At 38.4% G+C, this 22,487-nt stretch overlaps 1 protein-coding gene across 2 annotated transcripts; it reads left to right on the top strand.

The window, feature by feature from the left end:
* Positions 1-6,944: 6,944 nt before the first annotated feature.
* On the top strand, positions 6,945-21,159 carry prrx1b (paired related homeobox 1b). Of its 2 annotated transcripts, XM_085386967.1 has the most exons (5): positions 6,945-7,775; positions 13,093-13,268; positions 17,086-17,267; positions 19,299-19,333; positions 20,263-21,159. In XM_085386967.1, the coding sequence occupies exons 1-5, from the start codon at positions 7,529-7,531 to the stop codon at positions 20,316-20,318; spliced, it is 696 nt and encodes a 231-aa protein (XP_085243093.1). In that variant the 5' UTR covers positions 6,945-7,528; the 3' UTR covers positions 20,319-21,159. The 2 variants fall into 2 exon arrangements, with proteins under 2 accessions (XP_085243093.1, XP_085243092.1); XM_085386966.1 differs by lacking the exon at positions 19,299-19,333 and having other exon boundaries at positions 6,981-7,775; positions 20,263-21,157.
* The last annotated feature ends 1,328 nt before the right edge of the window (positions 21,160-22,487 follow it).

Raw genomic sequence — 22,487 nt, 5'->3', positions numbered from 1 at the left:
GGCATGCAATGCACAAGTCAGATTTAGATGACTTTATAATATCCACTTGCTCTGTGTACTGAAGGAATCACAGCACAAATATGACCCTAGTTTAGTCACACACAGAAACATGACAATCTGAGCACACCTGACACAAACACGGTCCCTGTAGAATCTCATGACTGTTTTTAATTCCTGCCCTTCCATCTTTTAACTAATATTCAATAAGTTTTGCACTAGAAAGCAACTATTTGATTAAAAAAAAATATGTATGTTAACACGGCAAAAATACTTTTGTTTTCAGCTATTTTATTTTATTCTGCGGCTGCTTTTATTAACGTTTCTTCTATTTTTATTGACAATATTAGACTTTACATTCTCCCATATGCTCAAAAATAAGATTGTTTATTCTGCATTCGATTCATCACTGCTGCAGTTTTAGTCTAAAATTGTTGCAGTCCTTCCAGATAACTCCGAAGGGGACTCCCTGTGAAAGGAAATGTGTTCTAAATTATGACAAAGAAAAATGAGAAGATACAGGCAGCGCAGATTAAGGCATCCAACGGGGCTTCAATCTACAGCAATCGCTTGTACATTGGAAATACATGTGTGTATGTGTGTGAGAGAGTGTGTGTGTTGGGTCCTGAGTCGGACTTCAGAGAGCAGAGGGTTTATAAAGTAAAGTGTGATTTATGTGGCGCTGCCGTCCCTCGACAGGTCGAGAAAGACCCTGAAACCCGAGAAGTCCGGCAGCCACAGAGAAACGGGGGGTGGGGGGAAATCAAGTTTTCTTAAAAATATCAGCCATCTGGACGAGCCGGACTTCACCTCCACGCAGAGTGAACTCTGAACTCAACCTCAGTACCACGGCACAAGATAAGCATGTGTGCCATCAATGTTTTTGAGCGGAAACGGTGTTTTATACGGGATCTCCTCCTTATTCTGTTAACGGTCTGCTCTGGAAATTAAGAAACTAACCAGTAAATGAAACAAATGTCACTTCTGTTTCTGATTGAATTTTAAATACTTGAGCCGAATTAATGCTCAGGATCCCGCCAGTAGATTCAATCTTTGTAAATGTGAACTATAGAGTTGAAATCGTGCCGTGCCTGTTTCAGCTACACTTTCAAAGAAATCTTTCGACAAGGCTGTTTTACTTTAAAAGGAAAATAAATTTATTTCAGGGGAGAAAGAAATAAAAATAAACTCATTTATTAAAACAAATAGTCATATGCATTTATATATCAAATGAAATTAGTCACCCTAACTTTAAACAAAGACGAATTAAATCTTAAACACATAAATATCGGACCCAAGACTTTATGAGGAGAAGTAGTTATTTATTTACACAGTATGTCTTATGATGATGAGTTCTAAAGAGTCCCTGGTTGCAGGCTGTTCCGAGCGGTTTCTGGGGCTTTGTAATAATGAGAATCAGCGCGGCCGAATTAATCTCACACGGCCACTTGTTCTGTAAACTCTCCGTGTTGTTTTAATCAGGAGCAGATTTGCTTTTTTATGTCGGAACACCACAGACCGTTTACAGTTACAACAGTGCTGCATGTGAGCCGCCTGCAACAATGGAGAGAGCAGCGGAACAAAACCAGTCATAAAATATAAAGAGGGGACACATACATGAAGTACATTTACTCGCAATTACGCGCAATTACTGTTACACCGCGTTTATCTGACAGCTGGAGTTACTTTGCACATTCTAAATGGAGATAAATTGTATATGCCTGTTTGTGCGCGAACGTCTTTTATCGCCATCAAAGTTTGGAATATTCTATATTTTCATACAAAGCTCGCGGTTTTTGCCGTCTGTTCCTCACTAGGCACTTTATGTTGTATAGTTGTGTGTGTGTGTGTGTGTGTGTGTGTGTTTTTTAAATTTAAACACATTGCTTATTTAAGCAATATTATCCATTCGTGATCTCATAATAGGAAAATCAGCATTACGACATATAAACGCATAAATGAATAGAATGCGTGAAGTTCAGCCTAGTAGGCCTAAATGTTATGTTTTGAAATGCAATATCAGAAGTACACGAGCAAATAACACATTTTCCTTATTTTCTGTGCGCTTAAGACGATAACAAGGTCAGATGATTTGCACAGTTCTGGGGTCTTTGGTTATTGATCTATCGCCATTCCTACTTAAACCCCGATAGCTGTCTCTGAAAACTGTAATCAGTTTAGAATCTGTGTGGGAGAGCCGCAGCGGTCGGTATGCGAGGAGAAATCCCGGCGCAGCCGCTGCAATCAGGCGGCGTGCAGGGGGTGGGCGTGTGTGCAACATATGGTTCCCTGCACAGGATGTAAAGAGTCAACAAGGAGGCCATTTACTCCCAATTAGGGAAATAAAACAGGACAGGGGCCAAAACGCTACTCCAATCAGCACCAGGGGTCACTGGACAGCGGCGGCGGCGGGCCGGGCCCCTCATCATCATCATCATCCTCAGCCCGGGGCCAAGGCTACACAGAGGGACTGAGCTAATGCACAATGAGCAGACAAAGAAAACACATTACGACCAAGAGGGAGGTTTTGGTTTAAATCTGTTTATTTTGACTGGCAAGTAGTGGAAGAAGTGCAATGACAGAATACAGTATTAATATTATTACTGCGCATTCTAAGTACATGTTGCAGAATTCACACAGTGCACGAGTCATTTGATTTGACTAGCTGTAACTGCTACATTTGCATTTAAATTGTTTCTGTGCACATAAAGAGAAAACATTTGTGGAATGACACACTTATGAGACTGTCCGTTTTTGTATAAGGTGCAACATTTTCCATGTTTGATCTTCGAGTAATCCAAAAGTAGTCAGATGATCTTTTTTGGTTGCTTATTTTAAAAACATTTCTACACTGTAAGTGACATGATGCACTGTTTTCTCCAAGTTCAATAACAATCTAATGAACTAAACAAAAGCAGCAAAGTTCAGTTTGGAGATATGACTTTAAATATAAATGGAAAATATCACAAAACCTGAAAAATAAATCCAATACACAACCAAACTAACATCAGCATATAAGTCACTGTATTTTTCTATGCCTATGTATTTACAATGCATATGCATTGTAAATATTTAGGTCGTGTCATCTGTGAATTCTGAAAATTTATTTAATGGAATCCATCAATGTACAGCTTGCGGCTCAATTCGAACTATTATAGAAGTATAATTTCTTTTTGACATTAATTTTGGATTGTGAAAGTGGTTGTTTTAACATTACATATTAAAAAGTTCATCAACCAGAATCTGTCAAATTTGTTCTACAGTCTGTATTTTCTTCTGTGTGGATGGAAGCCTTGTAGAGTGCAGATGCAGGCTGAAAACTAACAAGTCAAACAAAAAATATAATAGAATAGTTCAAGGGAAAGAACATGTTTAGACATGCTTCATAAAGACTTTTTTTACTTTCCCTCCACCAACTGCAAAACAGTGCACACTCTAATTATCCCTCTACACACTTTCAGTTCTGACATAAAATAGAGAGTAAAGTTTCAGGAGTCTGTGATCAGGTTGCACTCAAAAATCACCAAAACCCGTTTTGTGAAACTTTGCATTAATTTATGACCATTCCTGTTTTTGGCTTGTGCACAGCCCTAAGATTTGTGAGATGCACTTTACTGAAGTTAAATCTGAGCCCAGAAGTTGCCTGTCAAACTCAAACAGATGATGTAACACATCATGTAAAAAAGCACACACACACACACAAAACCACTTGAAGCTTGTAATCAACAGTTGGTTGTGATTTGGGGAATAAAGAAAGTCACATTAATGTAGAATAAATACAAAAAAGTGTTGCAACAACAACACTGAAATGGATAGCATACATTTTTTGTATTCATATGGTAATGTTAAACTTGGTTAGGCATGTTTTTTTTTTTAAACAGTCTCATTAAAGCAGTGCTTATGTTACTGGTATGACGTGATCACAACACTTGGACTTTTCTACATCTTGGAATTCATTTATGACTGAATATTTCTGACTTTGATGGCCTATGTTCCTGTTTTGGGCTGCTCTGTCAGTCTGTCAGCTATGTTAGAATGCACAGACTGATACAATGATATTTATTGGAAACATTAAATACGTGCAAGCTATTGAATGAAGCTGAAATAAGTGGAATACTCATTTTTTTATTTCAACCATGTTATCATTTGTCTCTGAAGTGCTTTAAATGTGTTTGAGGCTTGGTGTTTTTAGATTATGTTCCATTCATAAATTAAACCCATATATTGTAACAGCAAAATAATGTGCACAAATAAATCATTTGCAAAGTACTTTTGTGCTAACCCTGATACTGATTTCTAAACCATTTCAGCCACGTGCACAGATTTTTCCTGCTAACATCACTTCTGCAGGATGGCATATTTGTCTCAGAGATGTTTGGACATTTCGATTTGCCACAGACAAACTGTAGCAGCCAGGGCAAACAAGTCACTTTCACATTGAGCTCAGAACAAAGAATAGGGGCCCTGAATGAGAACACTGAGCTTGAGTCATGGGGAGGCCTTTTCCCCCCATTTTTCATTCTTTCTTTTTTTTTTTTCTTCTTCTTCTTTTTTCCCTTAGCTGGCACCAGAATCGACTTGTAGCCATGAAAAGCGAATCTGGGGGAAAGCTAATGATGAAAAAGTCTACTCTATCCCTGTGCCTTCATTAAATACATGGAAAGAGCGAGCGAGGCACATCTGGATTCAATCGGTGGCCCTTTGATGGCATCAAGTGTTCTTTTCCCAGATCAGGGGCTGGAAGCTACAGGACGTCTATGGCACCTCAGAGCCTAGAGTCAACTCTTGCCATCTGAATACATGACCCCACTGCCATAACTGGGTGGCTGTGGTTCGTGAGGTAGCGCAGGTTATCTACGAATCGGAAGCTAAGCGGTTCAATTCCCCCCCCCCTCACACACACACACACTCTTTTAGTCTGAAGCTTCCTTGGACAAGAGTTGCAAAGAAACACTTGTATATATAAAAGTGTTTTTAATGCTGAGTTAGTAGAAAAATTAAGTACCATTTCATTTACAACAACATTAGCTCCTTCCATTTCATCCCTCAACCTCCCTCAGTCAGCTAACCTCTAGCTTGTGTATGAGACAGGAGTCAATAACCAAAGCATTTCATGCTTTTCTAGATTTCACTCCACTATATTTTATCTAGGAAAGAAAGAAAGAAAGAAAGAAAGAAAGAAAGAAAGAAAGAAAGAAAGAAAGAAAGAAAGAAAGAAAGAAAGAAAGAAAGAAAGAAAAAACTGGCAAATGTGCTGGTAATCCCCTACGATTCTAGTACCAGTATAAATGATTCTTACTGCTTTTTTTCATACTCAGGCTGTTTCATCCTTAGCTGATTTGAAACATGGAAATCCCCCCCAGATCTCCAGTTTGAGGAAATTCAATAAATTCACATTGTATTTCTTTCTTTTTTGTTTGTGTGTTTGTTTGTGGCCTAGCTATGCTCCTGTTTTTTCTCCGTCTGTCTCTTATTTCATCTCACTTCTCTAAAAAAAGGGAGTTTTTCCTTCTGACCGTTGCCAGGTTCTTCCTCACGGGGGATCATTTAGACTCACGCTTTGATACTTGTATGGTCTTTACCTTTTCATATAACACGCCTCGATATGTCTTTTGGTCTGTATCCAGAATTTCTGACTTTAATTTTCAATGCTTTGAAAAGATTACAGCTGATAATCAGAATTTTTGCCTTGTATTACATATCAAAATTTTTCTGGCACCAGTGAAACTGAAACTGTTTAAGGCCATCAGTTCAGCATTCAGCTATGGACTGGAAGGGGAATTTGTAAAAGTACCTGAAAATCCTAGTCTGGTGTAATATTTTAATGGTGTGATGACAGAGGTAAAACTATCATGAAGCTATCAGGGGAGGGCTGTCAGGCTCTGGTTGGCTGGTAAATTAATATATTAGATCCTGGACAATATTTGTGAACAGGATGTCATGTAAAACAATTCATCAATGTATTGAATGGGATCTGCATTTTTTAAGTGCAGCTCATGTAGATTTTTGCATATTTTGCAATTATAAAGTTTAAAAAAATTGTGAAAAAATTGCTTTTTTTTTCAATTTCTTTAAAGGCCAGACAGTTCAGTGCCTATTCAAGTGCCTGTATATAGATAACCAAGGATTAGACATGGTGCCCACTAAACACATTTGTAGATGCACTAACAAAGTGTGGGTTGACCCAAAAATTTTTTAAAAAAAATTTGTTTGTTTTTTCTTTTGTTTTTAGAATGTATTTAGTGGCAGGAACATCACGTGTAACATACAAATAAATACACTGTCAAGAAATGTAAAACTCGTGCGTTTCTTTTTCGCGATCTACAAAATGAAGAATAAAACATTGTTAAAAATCACGATAAAATACAAACAACTATCACTATTATAAAAAATACACTTTCGAGTGATGTTTGTGGGACCTCTCGCTGGCCTTGGTAATTAGTTTGTAGTTTAAGGAACGGTTTTCAGTTTCAAATCTAAATGTAAAAGAATGGATGGTTGGTGCCATAGTCGCCCTGTAATTTGCTCCTATCATTTCTCTAGCTCAGCCAGCACTCATGCGGACAATCCTGTGGATAGACTGACTGGCACTGGTTATGGTTGATTTAACTGGTGGCACACCGCAGGACATTCAGAGTGGGTTTATCAGCACACAAAGATAACAGCGTGCCTCCCTTCACACTCTGCTGCCTCCTGCATCCCCCGTAAGGACTCTCAAGCTGAGGTTTATCAGAGAAAAACGGCCAACACCAGGCGGGCTGTCGATGCTGCTGATGTGATGTTTTCAGCTGAAGGGGGAAGAGGGTGGTGGGGTCATGAAAAACGTCAGACACAGCAAAAGCGTTAGCACGCAATTACGGACTTCTTATTAAGAGTGCGGTTGAAAATCGGCCCACTTTCGTAGTGCAGCAAGTCTCTCTTTCCAGCTGTGTGTGTGTGTGTGTGTGTGTGTGTGTGTGTGTGTGTGTGTGTGTGTGTGTGTGTGTGTGTGTGTGTGTGTGTGTGTGTGTGAGAGAGAGAGAGAGAGAGAGAGAAGCTAGCCTGAAGGTGAGGCGGTAACGTCCTGCCTCCGTGCCTCTAGCTGCAGCTGAGCCAGATTTGTGCGCACACAGAACTTTACGCATCTGGTCGTCATCAGCAGCAGCGGCCACTCTTCCTGCTCATATGTGGCTCAAACCGAGGAGGAAGAGAACGTCTTCTTCTTCTTCTTATATGATTTCTTGAAATTGAAAAAAAAAAAACGCGACTGGACGAACACGGGTCGGTCATTTTCTTCTCTGACTCGTACTGCTGGATGTATTGGCTGTAAAAAGATTTAGTGGGGAAAGCAGGAACAAGTTCGTTTGAGAACTCCGTTGCTGATTTGGATGTGAACAGATCCACCCTCTGCTCGGAAGTCCCGAGTTTTTATCTGGCTGTGTTTTTCTAGAGGCGCTGCTAGTGCTTTCTGCATGCACGGATCTACTTGGCTCACTCGCGCTTCTCTTTCTTATTACCGCTCTCTTTTTTTCCGCTGGTTCCCACTTGCGTCATGACTTCTAGCTATGCACATGTAATGGACAGGCAAGCTACGATACCAAACCGCCTGGAGAGCCCAATCACGTCTAACCTGGACAACTTGCAAGCCAAAAAGAACTTCTCAGTCAGCCATCTGTTGGATCTGGAAGAGGCCGGGGAAATGGTCGGTACCCAGGCAGACGAGAGCGTCGGGGAGACGGGGAGAAATATGCTGGAATCTCCGGGGCTGACTAGCGGGAGCGACACGACCCAGCAGGAAAGTAAGTGAAATGCTGATGAAAAACATGTTTTAAAAGGATGGGACGAAGCTCAAAATAACACGTTTTTTTCTTATTATTTGAAATAATCCTCAGCGAACTGTTTTAGCCCCTGTTGATATCCCAAGTTATCATTCATCATTTCTTGGAAACAAATCAAATCGCAGACAAAAGTAGTTCTCTTGACAGGCTGAAAACGAAACGTGTTTCTTTTCAAGACTTGCTGGCGAGCGTCCGCGCGCAGACCGCACGAACGGAGCTCTGCGAAAAGCCGCGCGCATGGAAGGAATCTTCTAGTGAGTTTTGGCAATGCATCATCCCTGACGGTCTCCCCCTCAAAATGACCATTAATTTACCATTAACACTCTGATGTCAGTGAAGTATGATGCTGATGGTGGACATGGTCAGTGAAGTCTCCTTACAAGTCTAACTTCGGAGTAATAAATCTTTTCCCCACGACTGTTGACCTCAGCAGGGCGCTTTGTTTTGCCCTACATTTAAGAAGAAAACACCAATAATGAATTTTGAAAACAGACTGAGTCATGTAGACGTGCGCAGGTGTGACTTATGCTTTGTGAATATTTGCATAGCCCTATCACAATTTTTATTAGAAAACATTTTAAACAAGGCCTCATCCCCGCTGGGTGTGCAAAAATGAAGCCGATATCTTTGACACTACAGAGGCGGGATCTAATCCCTGGGCTGCCGTTGGAATTCCACTGTGAGAATCGAGGTTAACATTTCCAACTTTTCTTTTGGTATACGTCACTGCCGAAGCCGACAAGAACCTGGATAAATTCAGCGCAAACAAACAAATACAAATAGATAAATAAATAAAAAAAATGCCACTGCACGTCCTCTCCACCTCACCGCTGAGAGAGTAAATAAACGCTCCCTTCTCCCCCCTCCTCTTTTTCTGCTCAGAGGGCCATTTGGAGAAGTTGACACAAACGTTATAACCTTTAATGAGTGTTATTGTTATTTTTAAAGGCTAAAAAATCGTCTGTGAGAAATATGGAGGAGGAAGTGGCGGGGTCACGTCGTTAATCTACGGTTATTTTCAGCCTGTCAAACACTTTCAGAATATCGGAGCCTAGTCATTTGTCATAATTACCGCGCGTGTCCTCGTTCCGACAATTAAAGAATCAAATAACAGCATCTCATCAGCTCTTAATTTGTGGAAACGTGACTCTGACAAACCACAGAAGGAACGAATCGATCGGATTTAGAAAACAAATGTTTTAGAGTGATGAGTAAAAACTGTAGTGCTAGTTTTCCGGCTTTTATTGCATTAAACAAGAAATCAGACTTGAGCAAGTTTAACATTATGATCTGAATTATTACGCAAGTACATTATTATTATTATTATTATTATTATTATTATTATTATTATTATAGGCAACAACTGATTCAAACATTTGAAACATTTTTAGTCCACGTTTAAAAAAAAACTTTGCACAGATGTCCATTATTTGCTTGGGCGTCCGCAAAATTTAATAAAAATCCAAATAAAATAACAAAAAATTGCCAACTACACTTTTAGTTAGGAATCAGGTCCCCTCTAACGAATTTGTCTTGGCAGCAGGACTAATTGACTTTCACTGATCGCTGCTAATGAGATCAATCTATAGTCCCACGTGTTGACCACACTTGAAGCTGCCAGAAGGATGATGATGGTGCTGATGATGGCGCTGATGATGGCGATGGCTTTGATTTGCTGTTTTAAACATCACCCTGGAGGGTTAATTAAAAGCTGTGCGACACCAAACCGCTGCCCAGGCGCTGCACGATCTATTAAATGAATGAGTCTTTTCGGGAAGCTGAGTTTTTTAAAAAGCTATTTGTGCCTGCGTTCTCAATAAACCTCTACGTGACGGCATTTGGACCCATGAAGGTTTCCAAATATTTTATTCCACGAAGAAAACTCGCGTGGAATTGATAGTTTTTAAATACGCTTTAAAATTTAGAATTGTATACAAGTACTGTTAAAAATACCTGCGTGGATTCCGTTTTGTGTGGACTGTCCTCTGTCCTGTCATATTTTTTTTTATTTAAAATCTAAAAATGAAGTCCGATAGAATACTGTAAATAAATACCTTTTTTATACAGGCCTACAAACCTTTTGATTTTATTTTTTTTTTATTGCTGAATCGCCCTAAAAGTGTTATTTAGCAGTCAAAATGTTTAATTTAAGTTATATAATAACATTTAATTCCTATATGTTTAAATGAAAGTTTAGACGCACATTTAGGTTCTGACAGATCTTATTTGCTGTCCACTTTTCTCCGGTTGTAAAGTCGGCGGGAAGGGCGTCACGATTTGCTCCTTAACTCTTAGCCTGGAGACGCGCAAACGCTGGTTTCTGGTGAGAAAGCTGTATGCGGTCGTTGGTTTGCCATGTGTGGCCTTTACAACTCCAGTTTACTGCAATTTGTTCTTTTCCATTTAATAAACAGAGTTTCAGCCCAAAACTGTGGACCGTGGTGTCTGCAGAGCTGCTGTAATCACTTCTAAGAAACTTTGGTGCTGTAGCTATGTTAAATATTTTTGAAAAAAGAAAGAAAGAAAATAGGCACACACATTTTCATGTAAATTAATGAGGTTATTTGTTTTTGTCTGTGGTACTGCAACATGGTCATTGTTCTTTGTGAGATTAAAACGTGAAAAAGCAAAAAACAGGCCTGGAGAAGTCATGAAACTACTTATACTTGCATAAACTACTCTCGTTGTGGATTCAGTCCTTCCTTCCAAGATTTACGTTTTATTTTCAATAGAAATGAAATGAAGATGTCATTAGTAAAATCTATTGGCTTAAACCTCATGGTGGCAGGATGCCCACAAAAGGTCACAAGGCCAGTCTGATTAACTGGATTATGAAGAAGAAGAGCAAAGGATGGGGGTAGTTGTAGTTTTAGGTTTAAGGTATTTTTAAGGCATTTAGCGCATAAAATAAAGGCAAAAATATGAATACAATAGCTACTGCTTTTTATTACTTTCAAGCACTTAAGGAATAAAATATCACTTCATGGATTTGTTTTAGTTAATGAAGCATCTTTGCACTCTCCTCCTCAGTTTATGGGTTGGCCTCAAATGTGAAGTAGAACCAATTTAAAGGGCTCAAAGAAACCAAAATGAACATTGTCACTCCAACCCTTCAGCAACCCCACCCCACCTACACACACACACACATCTATTTGTGACTCAAACTGTCTTACAGCCTGCAGTAGCAATTGTGTTTAAACGCTGTGTACTGCAACCATAAAAATCATAATTATTTGTACTTATAACTGTTCATGGTTTCAGCTTCTGAGTCTCGATCCAGAAATAAAGGTGAAGATTCAGTCAAACAAAACAAATGAGACATTTGGTTGCAGCAGTAAAACAAATAATCGGGTCAACAGCAGCACACGATCAAAATCTGAAGCAAGTAAAGTGAAAAATATGGACATAAAAAAATCATAAATTCACACAAGAATACATTTTTTTTTATTTACAACAAATTATTTTTCTGTCTTTGCTTTTTTCCTCTTGCTATTTTTAATGTATAGGCCTGTAAAAATCCTTTGTATGGAGCAGCAGAAGAAAACACTTTGTGGTCAGCTTGACTGAAATAAATTCATTAAGAGTTACAGACAGACATCACTTTTTATTTTAAGGGCTCCATTTTCGATTCCAGCAGGTGAACAAGTTTACATTTGGGGTTTTTTGCCAATCGACTGACAGCAACTCTTAGAAGAAATGTTGACAGCTAAACAAACAGGTTACTTGACGATCGAGTAATGTTTGACACACTGCCAGGAGTGTGTGCGAAAAATGAATCAATACAACAACAATATCCCGTGTTTGGCTGAAAGTTCATATTTCTACTAACAAACATGCTCCAGAAATCTTTTTTTAAAAAGTGCATAAAACTGTAAATGAGCATGAAAGTTGAAGTAGTTTCTATAGACTTAAATAAAGATTCCAAGAAGTGGAAATTTTCAAAAGTAAAACTTTTTCTTCAACAGCAGCCAGCTCCATCAGGTAACACATTACCCGATGGATGAATGTTGTGAATAACTTTTAATTTTTAATGTATTCCACAAAATTTCCAGAGCATGTGACTGAAAGCTCAGAGAAAAACTGGTCTGTAAAAAGTGCTGCAATAAAAGTTCTACTTAATGATTTTTACATTAAAAAAAATACACACAGATGTTTCCAGAAACACGGCCAATATTTGCCATTCTGGTTCATTAGATAAAGTTTATGGATTTCGTGTAACCCCAAAATAAAGAATAACACATTTAAAAAGAACTACTATCCCAACAAAACGAATGTGCTGAATACAAAATCCCAATCAGAGACACAAAATCTGTAGCAGCAAAAACCCAAATGATTCTTTTTGTCTCAGTTGACTGAAATCTCTCAAAATGTTATTACTGCTAAGTAGCATGAAACACTTGAGTGTATTGAGCAACGTCCTACCTTTGCATATGTGTGTGCACATAACTACAGACTGTGTGTATGTGTGGATGTAATTAGGAACACTTTAGATCACAGCCTTATTTTTCTGTGTGAAAGTATTAGTTTGTGGTCCTGTTGTGCAGCCACAATTCACCAACACTGATTTCACCCAGCGGGAACTATCAGACTGAGCACATGGAGCTCTTCCATAATGAATTACACATTCAGCTTTGCCAAAGTGATTCTGTTACTTTTGTTTTTGGCTTGTGTGCTAATTAGTTAGGTGAAGAGCCAAGTGACGTGTTTCTGCAGATCCAGAAATTATTTCACAGCTTTTTAAAAGAAATCGTACTTTCTATGAGGGTAAATATTCATACATAATATATAGTTTTATATATAAACATTGTTTGTTTACAAGAAAATAATGATAAGGATAAACCACAAAAGGTACTGTTAATAAGTCAAGTCTTCCTCTAGTAAAATGTAGAGCTATGATACGTTGTGTCGTTCTTTGCGTATTAAACTTATTAAATGACCTTCTGCTCTAACTGGGCAGAAACAAACCTCAACTTGTTGACCTCAATCATCAGTCTTTAAGTGGTAGTGTATCTATCTGGCTATCTATCGATCGATCGATCAGTTTTATTCATTTTAATTTGTGACTCAAACTGTCTTACAGTCTGCAGTAGCGGTTGTGTGTCAATGCAGACAATGCTTCCTGCTGTATTTATATAACAATATAACAGTTACAATTACACTTATAGTTAATTGCAATTATAACTGTAATTATATAGTCGTTTGATTTTTTTTGGGTAATGCTTGAGCAGAACGAAGCTGTTCCTCTGATTCATAAAGTTCCTTCTTCCTCTTTGTGCAGATGAACAGATGAACACAGAGGAGAAGAAGAAGAGGAAGCAGCGCAGGAACAGGACCACCTTCAACAGCAGCCAGCTCCAAGCTCTGGAGAGGGTGTTTGAGAGGACACACTACCCCGATGCTTTCGTCAGAGAAGATCTGGCTCGCCGGGTCAACCTCACCGAGGCTAGAGTGCAGGTACGAAAAATGTATTGCCACAGGAAGGTGGCTTCAATGCTACGTGGCAAAAAAGAAGAAAAGATGTTTTCCTGAGATTATAAACCTTCAGTAATAATTCCACATTCTGATACTTTTATTTCGACAAATACTGATTCCTTGACATTTGATTCTCCTGTTATTTGAACATTTGATTGAACTGTTGGCTAGATTCTAACTTAGGTAAAGAGAGAAACAACAAATGCACTTATGAGATTTGAAATTAGTGTTGTACCAGAATAAGTCAGATATAAAATAAATAACTTTCTGTTAATATACAGATATGAACTTATATGATACAAATCTTAAAATAGAACATATTAAATGAATATTTGACTAAGCTGAAAAGTTTTAATAGGAAACTGCAGTGCACGCGGTCACACAAACAGCACGACTCCTCACAGCGTCAAATCATCTGTTAGCTTTTAACTTAGTGTATTTGGTTATTAATCCTTCCTAATAGGCAAAAGTCATTAACAGCTTTAGATTTTGTGTTGAACTAAACTGATAAGAGCTGACAAATATCTCTTATCATGCCAGAGTGATCTTTTAGATAATTACTGATACTGTAAAGTCTGTTAGCAGTTTGCAAAAACTCCCCAGTGAACCGACCGTGATTAGAAAAGTGCATGTAATGATGTTTAATTTCCTCAGTTGTTTACAAAATGTGTAAAACACACAAGTGCTGCAACAAAAGGGCTGCTAAATACGATGCTGTCAGCGGGAGAATGAACTACTGACTTTGATATGAACGCCACAAAAACAGATACAAACTGGGATGTATAGTGTTCTGAAATGGGTCTCGTAAAATGAATGTTTCCAGTTGTTAGTAAAAGTTTTGAATTCATGAAGGATTTTTCATCCAGACACACACTTGCGTGCACCGAACATCTGATAGTCTGCATTTCTGTTCATGAAGCATGTGTTGTATTCCAGCGTGTCATATAAGTCTAACATACTGAATTAGAAATGATGTGTTTTATTATGTTGCATTATAATTTTTTCGTTATATATTTCACCACAAAATAATTTGCATGAATGCAATAAGAGAAAAAGCGTTCAAAGATCAACTACAATTTGAATTATTGTCAATCAGTCCTTTGGTAATAGATTCTGTCCTACAGCAGCTTGACTGATATTATGATTTGCATATTTAAAAAATGGTACTGTGGTGTAGTGGTTAACAGGTAACCTCACAAGCAAGAAGGTTTTTGGTGTGAACTTTGTGGTCTGCTGGGGCCTTCCTGTGTAGACTATGAGTGTTCATTGATTGCTTCCCAAAGACCTTAAACATGCATGTTGAATATGATAAGATGGTTCTCATTTGGGCAAAGGTGTGAAAGTGAGAGCGGGTGGTTGACTGTCTACGATGGACTGGAGATGGGCAAGACGTATCCTATCGCTCACATTATGTCTCCTTCCTCTATGTCCCTTAGGTGGAAAAGTAGTAAAGAAAATGGATGGATTAAAAAAAACATAATTATAAATGTTTTTATTAATTACAAAACATGTAAATGTCATTGAGTTTATAGCTGTCACACAGGCGATCAACTTTAAGGTAATTAGCCGTACGTTCAGCAGCCCCAGTTCAGACAGCAGACTCTGAGATGACATTTATGTAAATGCAAACGTCACACTCAGCTCATTCTTTGTCCTCACAGCTTTATGACCAGTGTTTGTTGGTTTTCTCTTTGTTGTACTGGATAATCTGCCACTCTTCACTTATAAACAAGAAAACATTTTTTCTTAAATGCACTTAGGTTTGCCCTAGAAACACGTGACTTATGACTAATAATTAAACACGTGCATTTCTTGCAGGTATTGATATATACAGTGTCTATAAACAAATCAGTGCTATCTTTATACAAAACAATGAAAGTATTTATTCTGTGGCCAGAGTGAGAGGGAAAGAGGAAATAGTGATCTGGGAGTGAGACAAGCAGCACATCTGTGATTAATGTGTAGCAGAGAGCAATGCAGAAATGCTTTGATAAAAGACTTTGGGTAATTCCTGAGGCAGTGCGTCAGCAAGCCCCTCTGAGTGCATACAACTTATAATAATGAACTCAGTTTCAGAGTAAGGAAAAACATCAGCATCCTCCACCTCAGTCATCGTCTACTTAATGAGATGGTTCTGCTGGTGGGGGGTGATAAGGACGGAAAGAGGTGAACTACAGATGAAGCATGGACACACGAGCGAGAGCGTGTGGACGCATGGTCATTTTAGACATTAGACTAGATATTTGGATTGGAGACAAGAGTTTAGGTGGTCTTTATGGATCTGCTCCTTTATGGGTAAATATTTTACTACAATTTAATAGACATGAAGCATTTCTTTTATACTGTGTTTGTCTTTTAATTGACATTAATTGCTGTTTGTGTACAGAATGTAGAAAATGAGCTTTCTTGTGTTTAAAAGGTGTTGAAGAGTGAGACACAACTATTTAAAAAAAATCCATAATGATAGATCGATATTTAAAAATATCTGAAAATATCTGTTACACTGACCAATCGTAGCTTCAAGGGATTTCTATAGATCTTCACACAAAATCAAAACGTTGATTATCCCTGTAAATAATAGTGGAGTGTAATATGGTCCATGGAGTGCATGTATGAAGCACTTGTTAGGCCATTCAAAAAGCAAAGTTACTGAGTTGCCATTATATCCTGATCTGGGTATGAGAACACATGTCTGAGGATGACTTTCTTTATTTTAGAGCTTTTACCAACAGCTCAGAATTTTCTCTCACAAGTGAAACTGTGAGTGTGAGACACCATATAAAACCTCTTTTTCTTACTGATGTCATACGACTTAATTCAGTGCTGACTGAGAAATTTTAGCATATTTGACTGCAAACTGTTGTAGGATACCACAAAAAACACCCCATCTTACTTCGGACACAGTGAGCACGAGAAACATTTAGAGCTTCTATTTCACTGCATGGTTAGAGATAAAATGCGGTTTGTTGAGCAGGCCACAAAGTTGGCGATTACATGGAGAATTATGAAATTCTATGAATGTGCCCAGACTATAAAGATAGAGGTTTCTGACACATTACCAGCTTTCAAGGTCAAAACTTAAAGTATATTAAAAAAAAACTTCTTGCTTAATTGACCAACATTTTGGTCAATACAAAAAAAAAAAGACCAATGAGTCTGGAAAGACTCACCATAGTTCCTCATACTTCACAGTGCTGTGCCCGAGCTATAAATATTAATAGTCTGGAAAAAACTGAAATTTTGGCATTTTGGGCATCACCATGTTGTTTTATTGTAGTCAGAGTTTACTTTATATGTGGACGAGAAAGTGGAGCTAAAAGTATATTAGGGAAGGCTTTCTTTAAAGCCTGATATCGAATCAGTGTCAGAAATATTTAAGCAGGACCACTGGCATACTGGTTGGTATGTGTGTATTTAGCTAATGAAATCATAATAACCCGTTGAATAAATCTATTAACTATGGTTGAAATTTTGCTGTGAGAAGTTGAAGCTTTTTCAATGAGAAAAAAGCTTGAATACAACTCTTTCAGCTGTATTCAATTGAGTTTAGCTTTATTTATAAAACACCAAATCTCAAAACCAATGCAAAGGAAGAATTCTCTTCTCATTGGTTCTTTAACAGGAAGAGACTGCAGTATGACTCTTCAGCAATGGCTTCATATCTAGTGGCTACATCTTATTTTTGATATACATATATGTATGTTATGTTTGGATTAAAGGAGCAGTGCTTTCATAGTCATTGAGATTAAAAAGCGATGACTAAAAGACAAACAATGTGCTCTGTCCTTTGACTTTGCAGGTGTGGTTTCAGAACAGGAGAGCTAAGTTCCGCAGGAATGAGAGAGCTATGCTGGCCAGCAAAAATGCCTCGCTCCTCAAATCTTACTCAGGAGATGTGACGGCAGTGGAGCAGCCAATTGTGCCTCGCCCTGCACCTCGCCCCAACGACTACCTATCTTGGGGGAGTGCTGCGCCCTACAGGTATAGTCCCCTCGAACATCACTTAATAATCTTGCAGCCACATTCTGTGCACAAAGCCTACTTTGAATACAAATGGAATTCATTTTCTCAGTTTAGAGAAGGACTTCCATTTATTAGCAATTTCCCAAGAAATCTTTCCTTTTTCCCAGAAAAAGGGAAGAAAGAAAGGAAGGTGGGGAAAGTATAAAAAGCCAGAAGAAATAACCACTAACACGAGCAGTAACATCACCGTAACAGTTCTCTCTCTCTCTCTCTCTCTCTCTCTCTCTCTCTCTCTCTCTCTCTCTCTCTCTCTCTCTCTCTCTCTCTCTCTGTCACACACACACACACACACACACACACAGATGCTGCGTTTTGTTATTGTTTAATTTCCTCCTCTCCTACCTGCACATACTTTTCATTGTTCCGCTAAAAGTTTTCATCTCCTGTGATCCTGAACTCAAGCAGACTTATACCTCAGACAGTTCACACACACACACACACACACACACACACACACACACACACACACACACACACACACACACACACACACACACACACACACACACACTCCATTCAAACTATATTTCTACACCAACAGCGATGCCTTGTGCATTTCGAATAGTAAAACAATGTTATTTTTCTTTTTGTCTAATTGTCCATGCAGACAAACTAAGGCTCACTGCTGCAGCATATTCTGTGTATCCAAAGCCGCATGCATCTAATGCCTCCATGCCGCAGAGCTTTAATAGAAAACAGTTAAACGTCCCATGTCCTCTTGTGCAGCCTTAAACAAAATGATGAACATCTGCACCAAGTTTCAATTAATTCAGTCTGATTGCTTTTGGGTAAGCTTGCTGACAGACAGAACAACAAACAGACAGATAAATAAACAGCAAATAAAACAACTCTCTGCTTTTCAAATGTGACATGCTCATCTATTACAATGAACATGCACACTTTAATATGACCAAATCACACATACACGAGGTCTCAGAAGCTGATTAATCACTAAAATTAATTTCTAATTAAAAGGACTGAATCACCCAGTGCATTTGTTTGAAACTGAGCTTTAGGTTATTACAAATCCTTAGCAAATGTGAACCAACGTGGAACAATCTAGAGATAAAGGAAAAGTTTAGTCTTTAATAATAAAAGCAGACTAAACTACTGATGAGTTTAATCTTCTTTTTAAAGGATTTGTTAAAAAATAAAAATAAAGTAATGGCAGATTAAAAATATATACAAGTATTAAAAAAAATCACCATTAACCCAAATTTAATCTTCATGAACACATAAATATTTACCTGCATTTTACTTCCAAATTTACTTCTTGAAAGTCATTTCCTTTTTATAAAAAAAAGTCTCTTCAGCTTAAACTATTAGAAGTCTATACATCCCTAAATGTCTGGCCTGTCCATTTATTTCTCGTTGATGAACAATCAGGCGGAAAAAATTTCCACTTCATTTCTATAGCACTGAATATGAAATAATATCGCACAATAATCTAAAGCCAGATTGTGTTGACAGTGCCGTCCTGACTGTCTCTGAACGATTACACTGTAAACCCAAATGTTCAAATTCATTCGTGTAAACCTTCTTTAAAAACAAACAAAAAAAAAAACGTTTTTTGAAATAACAAATTGTATATTCAAAAAATATTATACTCAAACATTTTATATATTGTTCTAGGTATGTGTAGACTAATGTTTTGTAAGTGTCTTACTGGCACCTCTCAAAAGTGGAAAATCTTGCAAGAAATGAATGTAGTGAATGTAAATGTCTCGACTGCAGCGTTTAATTTGTGATGGTATAAACTGGTTTAAAACTAGATGTTCCTGACTAAAGTAAAGGACTCTGCTTTTGTAGAGAAGAAAACCTTAAACCAGAGACTATGACAATAAAGAAATCTCAAGTGAAAATATTGGAGTTATATATATACTTAAAAATACTTAAGTAGCCAAGTACTACATCTTGCATGTAATGAAAATATTTAAATGATGAAAAAAAATGTTATTCACAATGACAACTTGATCTATTTGTTTTCAGGAGAAACGACTGGCAAGCATGTATGCCTAAAATAGGTACATGTAGTCTTTCCATTTTAATAACTGTAGTGAAAGTTGAGTGAATGTGACCTTTAAATGCTGTAATACTGAGTTAAAGATCGACCTCTGTTCCTACATTTTCATTCTGCCTTTTAAACTCTCTACATCTTTGCCTTCTACCCTTCATATGCAACTTTAATCTGTTGCACACATCTAACTTTAAGCTAATTGTGGTGAATCAAAACACCATTTTCCTCTCCCTGTCCCTCATCTAACCCCTCTGTCAGCACTTGAGGGCTGGGGATAGATCCTGTGACCCTCCTGAAGAGGTGATAATGTGAAAACAAACCATATTAAATCCACTACTGACCCCCATGACCCCTCTGTGCTACACTACACGAGATAATGAACATCGCACAGAATGACAGCGCTCTCCTGGGCAACATTTTTGTGACTCTGGTTACATTGGTCATGATTTACAGTAATTCTCAGTTCTGAAACTGAGTATAAAATGTCAAACCCTACAGCTGCAGCCAGGGAAATCTTTGTAGCAATAATGCTTTGTAGTGCCAAGAGTTCACTGTGCATTATCCCTAAGCTGGTATCCAATGGTGGCAGCGTGAGTGCCGCAGAAAATATTGCCCACAGAGAGTCTCTTTCTCTCATATATATATATATATATATATATATGGGTCATTATCTTTCTGCTTATCTTTCTGATTTCTGCTGATTAGGTTTCACATACTGCTATTAACAGACAATATAACCACCAGCTTGGTGCCTAGACAACAAACATGCAAAAACACCGGTCATGTTCCTGTAGGGATTTTAGCTTTCAGAGTAGTTGATGTCACATTTAGTTTCAAAGGTTTTTTTGTTTCTTTACATATTTACATAGCTGCAGGTGATACTGTAATCCACAGATGATGTAACTTTTCACCTATTCTTCCTCCTTCCTCTCTCAGTGCCATGGCTACCTACCCACCCACCTGCTCCAACACCAATACATCCCAGGGAATGAACATGGCCAACAGCATTGCCAATCTGCGACTCAAAGCCAAGGAGTACAGCTTGAACCAGGTGCCCACAGTCAACTGAAACACTGAGAGGCTAGGGGATCCCAGGGGAAGGGAAGGAGCCCTCTCTACTACAAGACCCCCCAGACCCAGAGAAGGACATTGTCTCTGGGATGAACATTATTCCACATACTCTGGATCAAGAAGTATTCTTTTCTTTCTGGAGCAGCCATGATGGTATACTACTATCAATGTACCAATGTGCAAAAGTGCAAAAGCGTGTGATGGCAGGATTTTCCCCAAGCCAAGTTTTCTTTTTCTCCTCAGCATCACTGAATTCTTGTTCACACAAAAAGACATCTAGACTGGATGCTGTAGCCAAATATCTGCACAGTTTTGCATTTGTGATTGTGACTTAAATGGAGGGTTAGTTCCAGTCAGAGAACTTGCTTAAATGGAGACTCATATGGACTACATGGAATCCCACTTTTTCTATGGTGTTGGATAAAATTACACACCATAATTGGGATCATCTACTTTCTTTCTTTTTATGTCTTCAACAAAATGACAATGACTTCCTCTGACATTTATACAATTTAAATTTTTTTTCACATTTCTTTCCATTTTATACCACTGACAAACAAACATTTTCAACACATTTTGAATTTCATGTAATAGTCCAATATAAAGGAGAGGCTAATGTATTTCTGAATCCAAAATCAGTAGATAATTTCATATGATATCCTTTATTTGTAACAGAATAAAAAACTTGTATATGAATAAACATGCGTTTCAAGCAATAAAATTGCAGTTTCAACACATATCAGAAGGGAGAAAACAGTTGTTTTCCAATATTTTCCAGGTTTCCAACACTTTCTTTAAACAGTTCCTGACTGAGTCTTTACACTTGCAGATTATTATAACAAAAATATACTGCCTACGATCAGTCAGCCTTGAATTATGCTTCAAGAATTATAAGGAATAAGTGTGTTTATAGATGAGACCATTTGGAAAGCAAACTGATCACGAACCTCATGCAAACCCCATAAAAAGAGAGATTTACAACCAGAGAACAGATGCTCCTTCAGAGAAACCCCAAGGTCCTCCTGCTTTGTGTGGGGGATAGGCTTGGGGGAGGGGTGTTTTCCTGATTACCACAACCTGAAATTTCCATCTTAAAAATAGGATATTTATGAGCGGCGAAATCTTGTCCTTGCTATGGAGGCCCTCGGGTCTTGTTTAACTGTATGACTCTTAAACAAGGTGTTTCTTCTCCCTGCCCCTCATAACCTTCACTGTCAACAAACATAAGTTGATACTGGTCTTTGAATGGTGTTCCCAGACTGTAAAAGCCAGGTTGAATGAAACCGTAGCTGATGAGGAAGTGTTTTAATTTGGTGGACTTAAAAAAAAATTGGCATGCGTGCCATCGTATGAAACGAACGAACGAATTGTCATTTGCATAAGTTTACACTTTGCCTAAACCTTTACGTTAGTGGTGTCAGCAACATTACATATGTGTTGAACGGTGTTTGCAACATCTCCTTCATTCTTATTGTTATGCACGAATCTGTAGAAAACTCAGTGGGATGCAGGCCTTAAACTGTTTATAAGAATGAAAATCTTCATTTACACACAGTAATTTGGGTAGTTTTTCATAATTCAAGTATCTTCAATGCAAGCCGGCACTGTCAAACAGTTACAGAGCAGAGCAAATGTTAGTCATAAGGAGAGAAACGGTTCACTGATGAGATTTTAGGGTTTTTCCTGACTTGTATGTCACTTTTAAGGAGGGGTTTTTCTTTTTCCTTTTCACCCATTTCATTTCTTGCTCTGGGTTGTTTTCCTGATCACTGATCCCTGACTTTGGGATGTCCAGTGTCAGACCCCTGTCACCCTCTCCCCTGCCAGGCGCCCAGGCTCACCTTTCACAGCCAGGGCCTGGCTGCCCCGAAGTAATTCCAGATGTGGAGATCTTTTTGACCTCCCAACCCACCCCCACCTCAGCTTCCCTTCTTCATCCTCCTCCCCCAGTTTCGCCTCCAGGCCCTGGACTGCAACTCCATCAGGGCTGACAGCGTCCCCTCAGACATCGTCTCTACTTGAATGAGCACATGACATACAAGGCAGCTCCCCCATTACCACCGCTCCTCCTCCACCCGTCACCCACCCAC

The sequence above is a fragment of the Rhamphochromis longiceps genome, linkage group LG17, assembly GCF_057381845.1.
Source record: "Rhamphochromis longiceps isolate RC_006_pf linkage group LG17, R_longiceps_female_GT1.1, whole genome shotgun sequence".
NCBI classification, from domain to species: Eukaryota; Metazoa; Chordata; class Actinopteri; order Cichliformes; family Cichlidae; genus Rhamphochromis; species Rhamphochromis longiceps.
The sequence above is the reverse complement of the archived record's forward strand: the minus strand, read 5'-3'. Positions and strand labels throughout refer to the sequence as shown.

Coding starts and splice junctions, on each gene's coding strand:
- prrx1b (XM_085386966.1), top strand. CDS start 7,529: ATGACTTCTAGCTATGCACATGTAATGGACAGGCAAGCTACGATACCA. Junction 7,776..13,092: donor CGACACGACCCAGCAGGAAA/GTAAGTGAAATG, acceptor CTCTTTGTGCAG/ATGAACAGATGAACACAGAG. Junction 17,268..20,262: donor GGGAGTGCTGCGCCCTACAG/GTATAGTCCCCT, acceptor TTCCTCTCTCAG/TGCCATGGCTACCTACCCAC.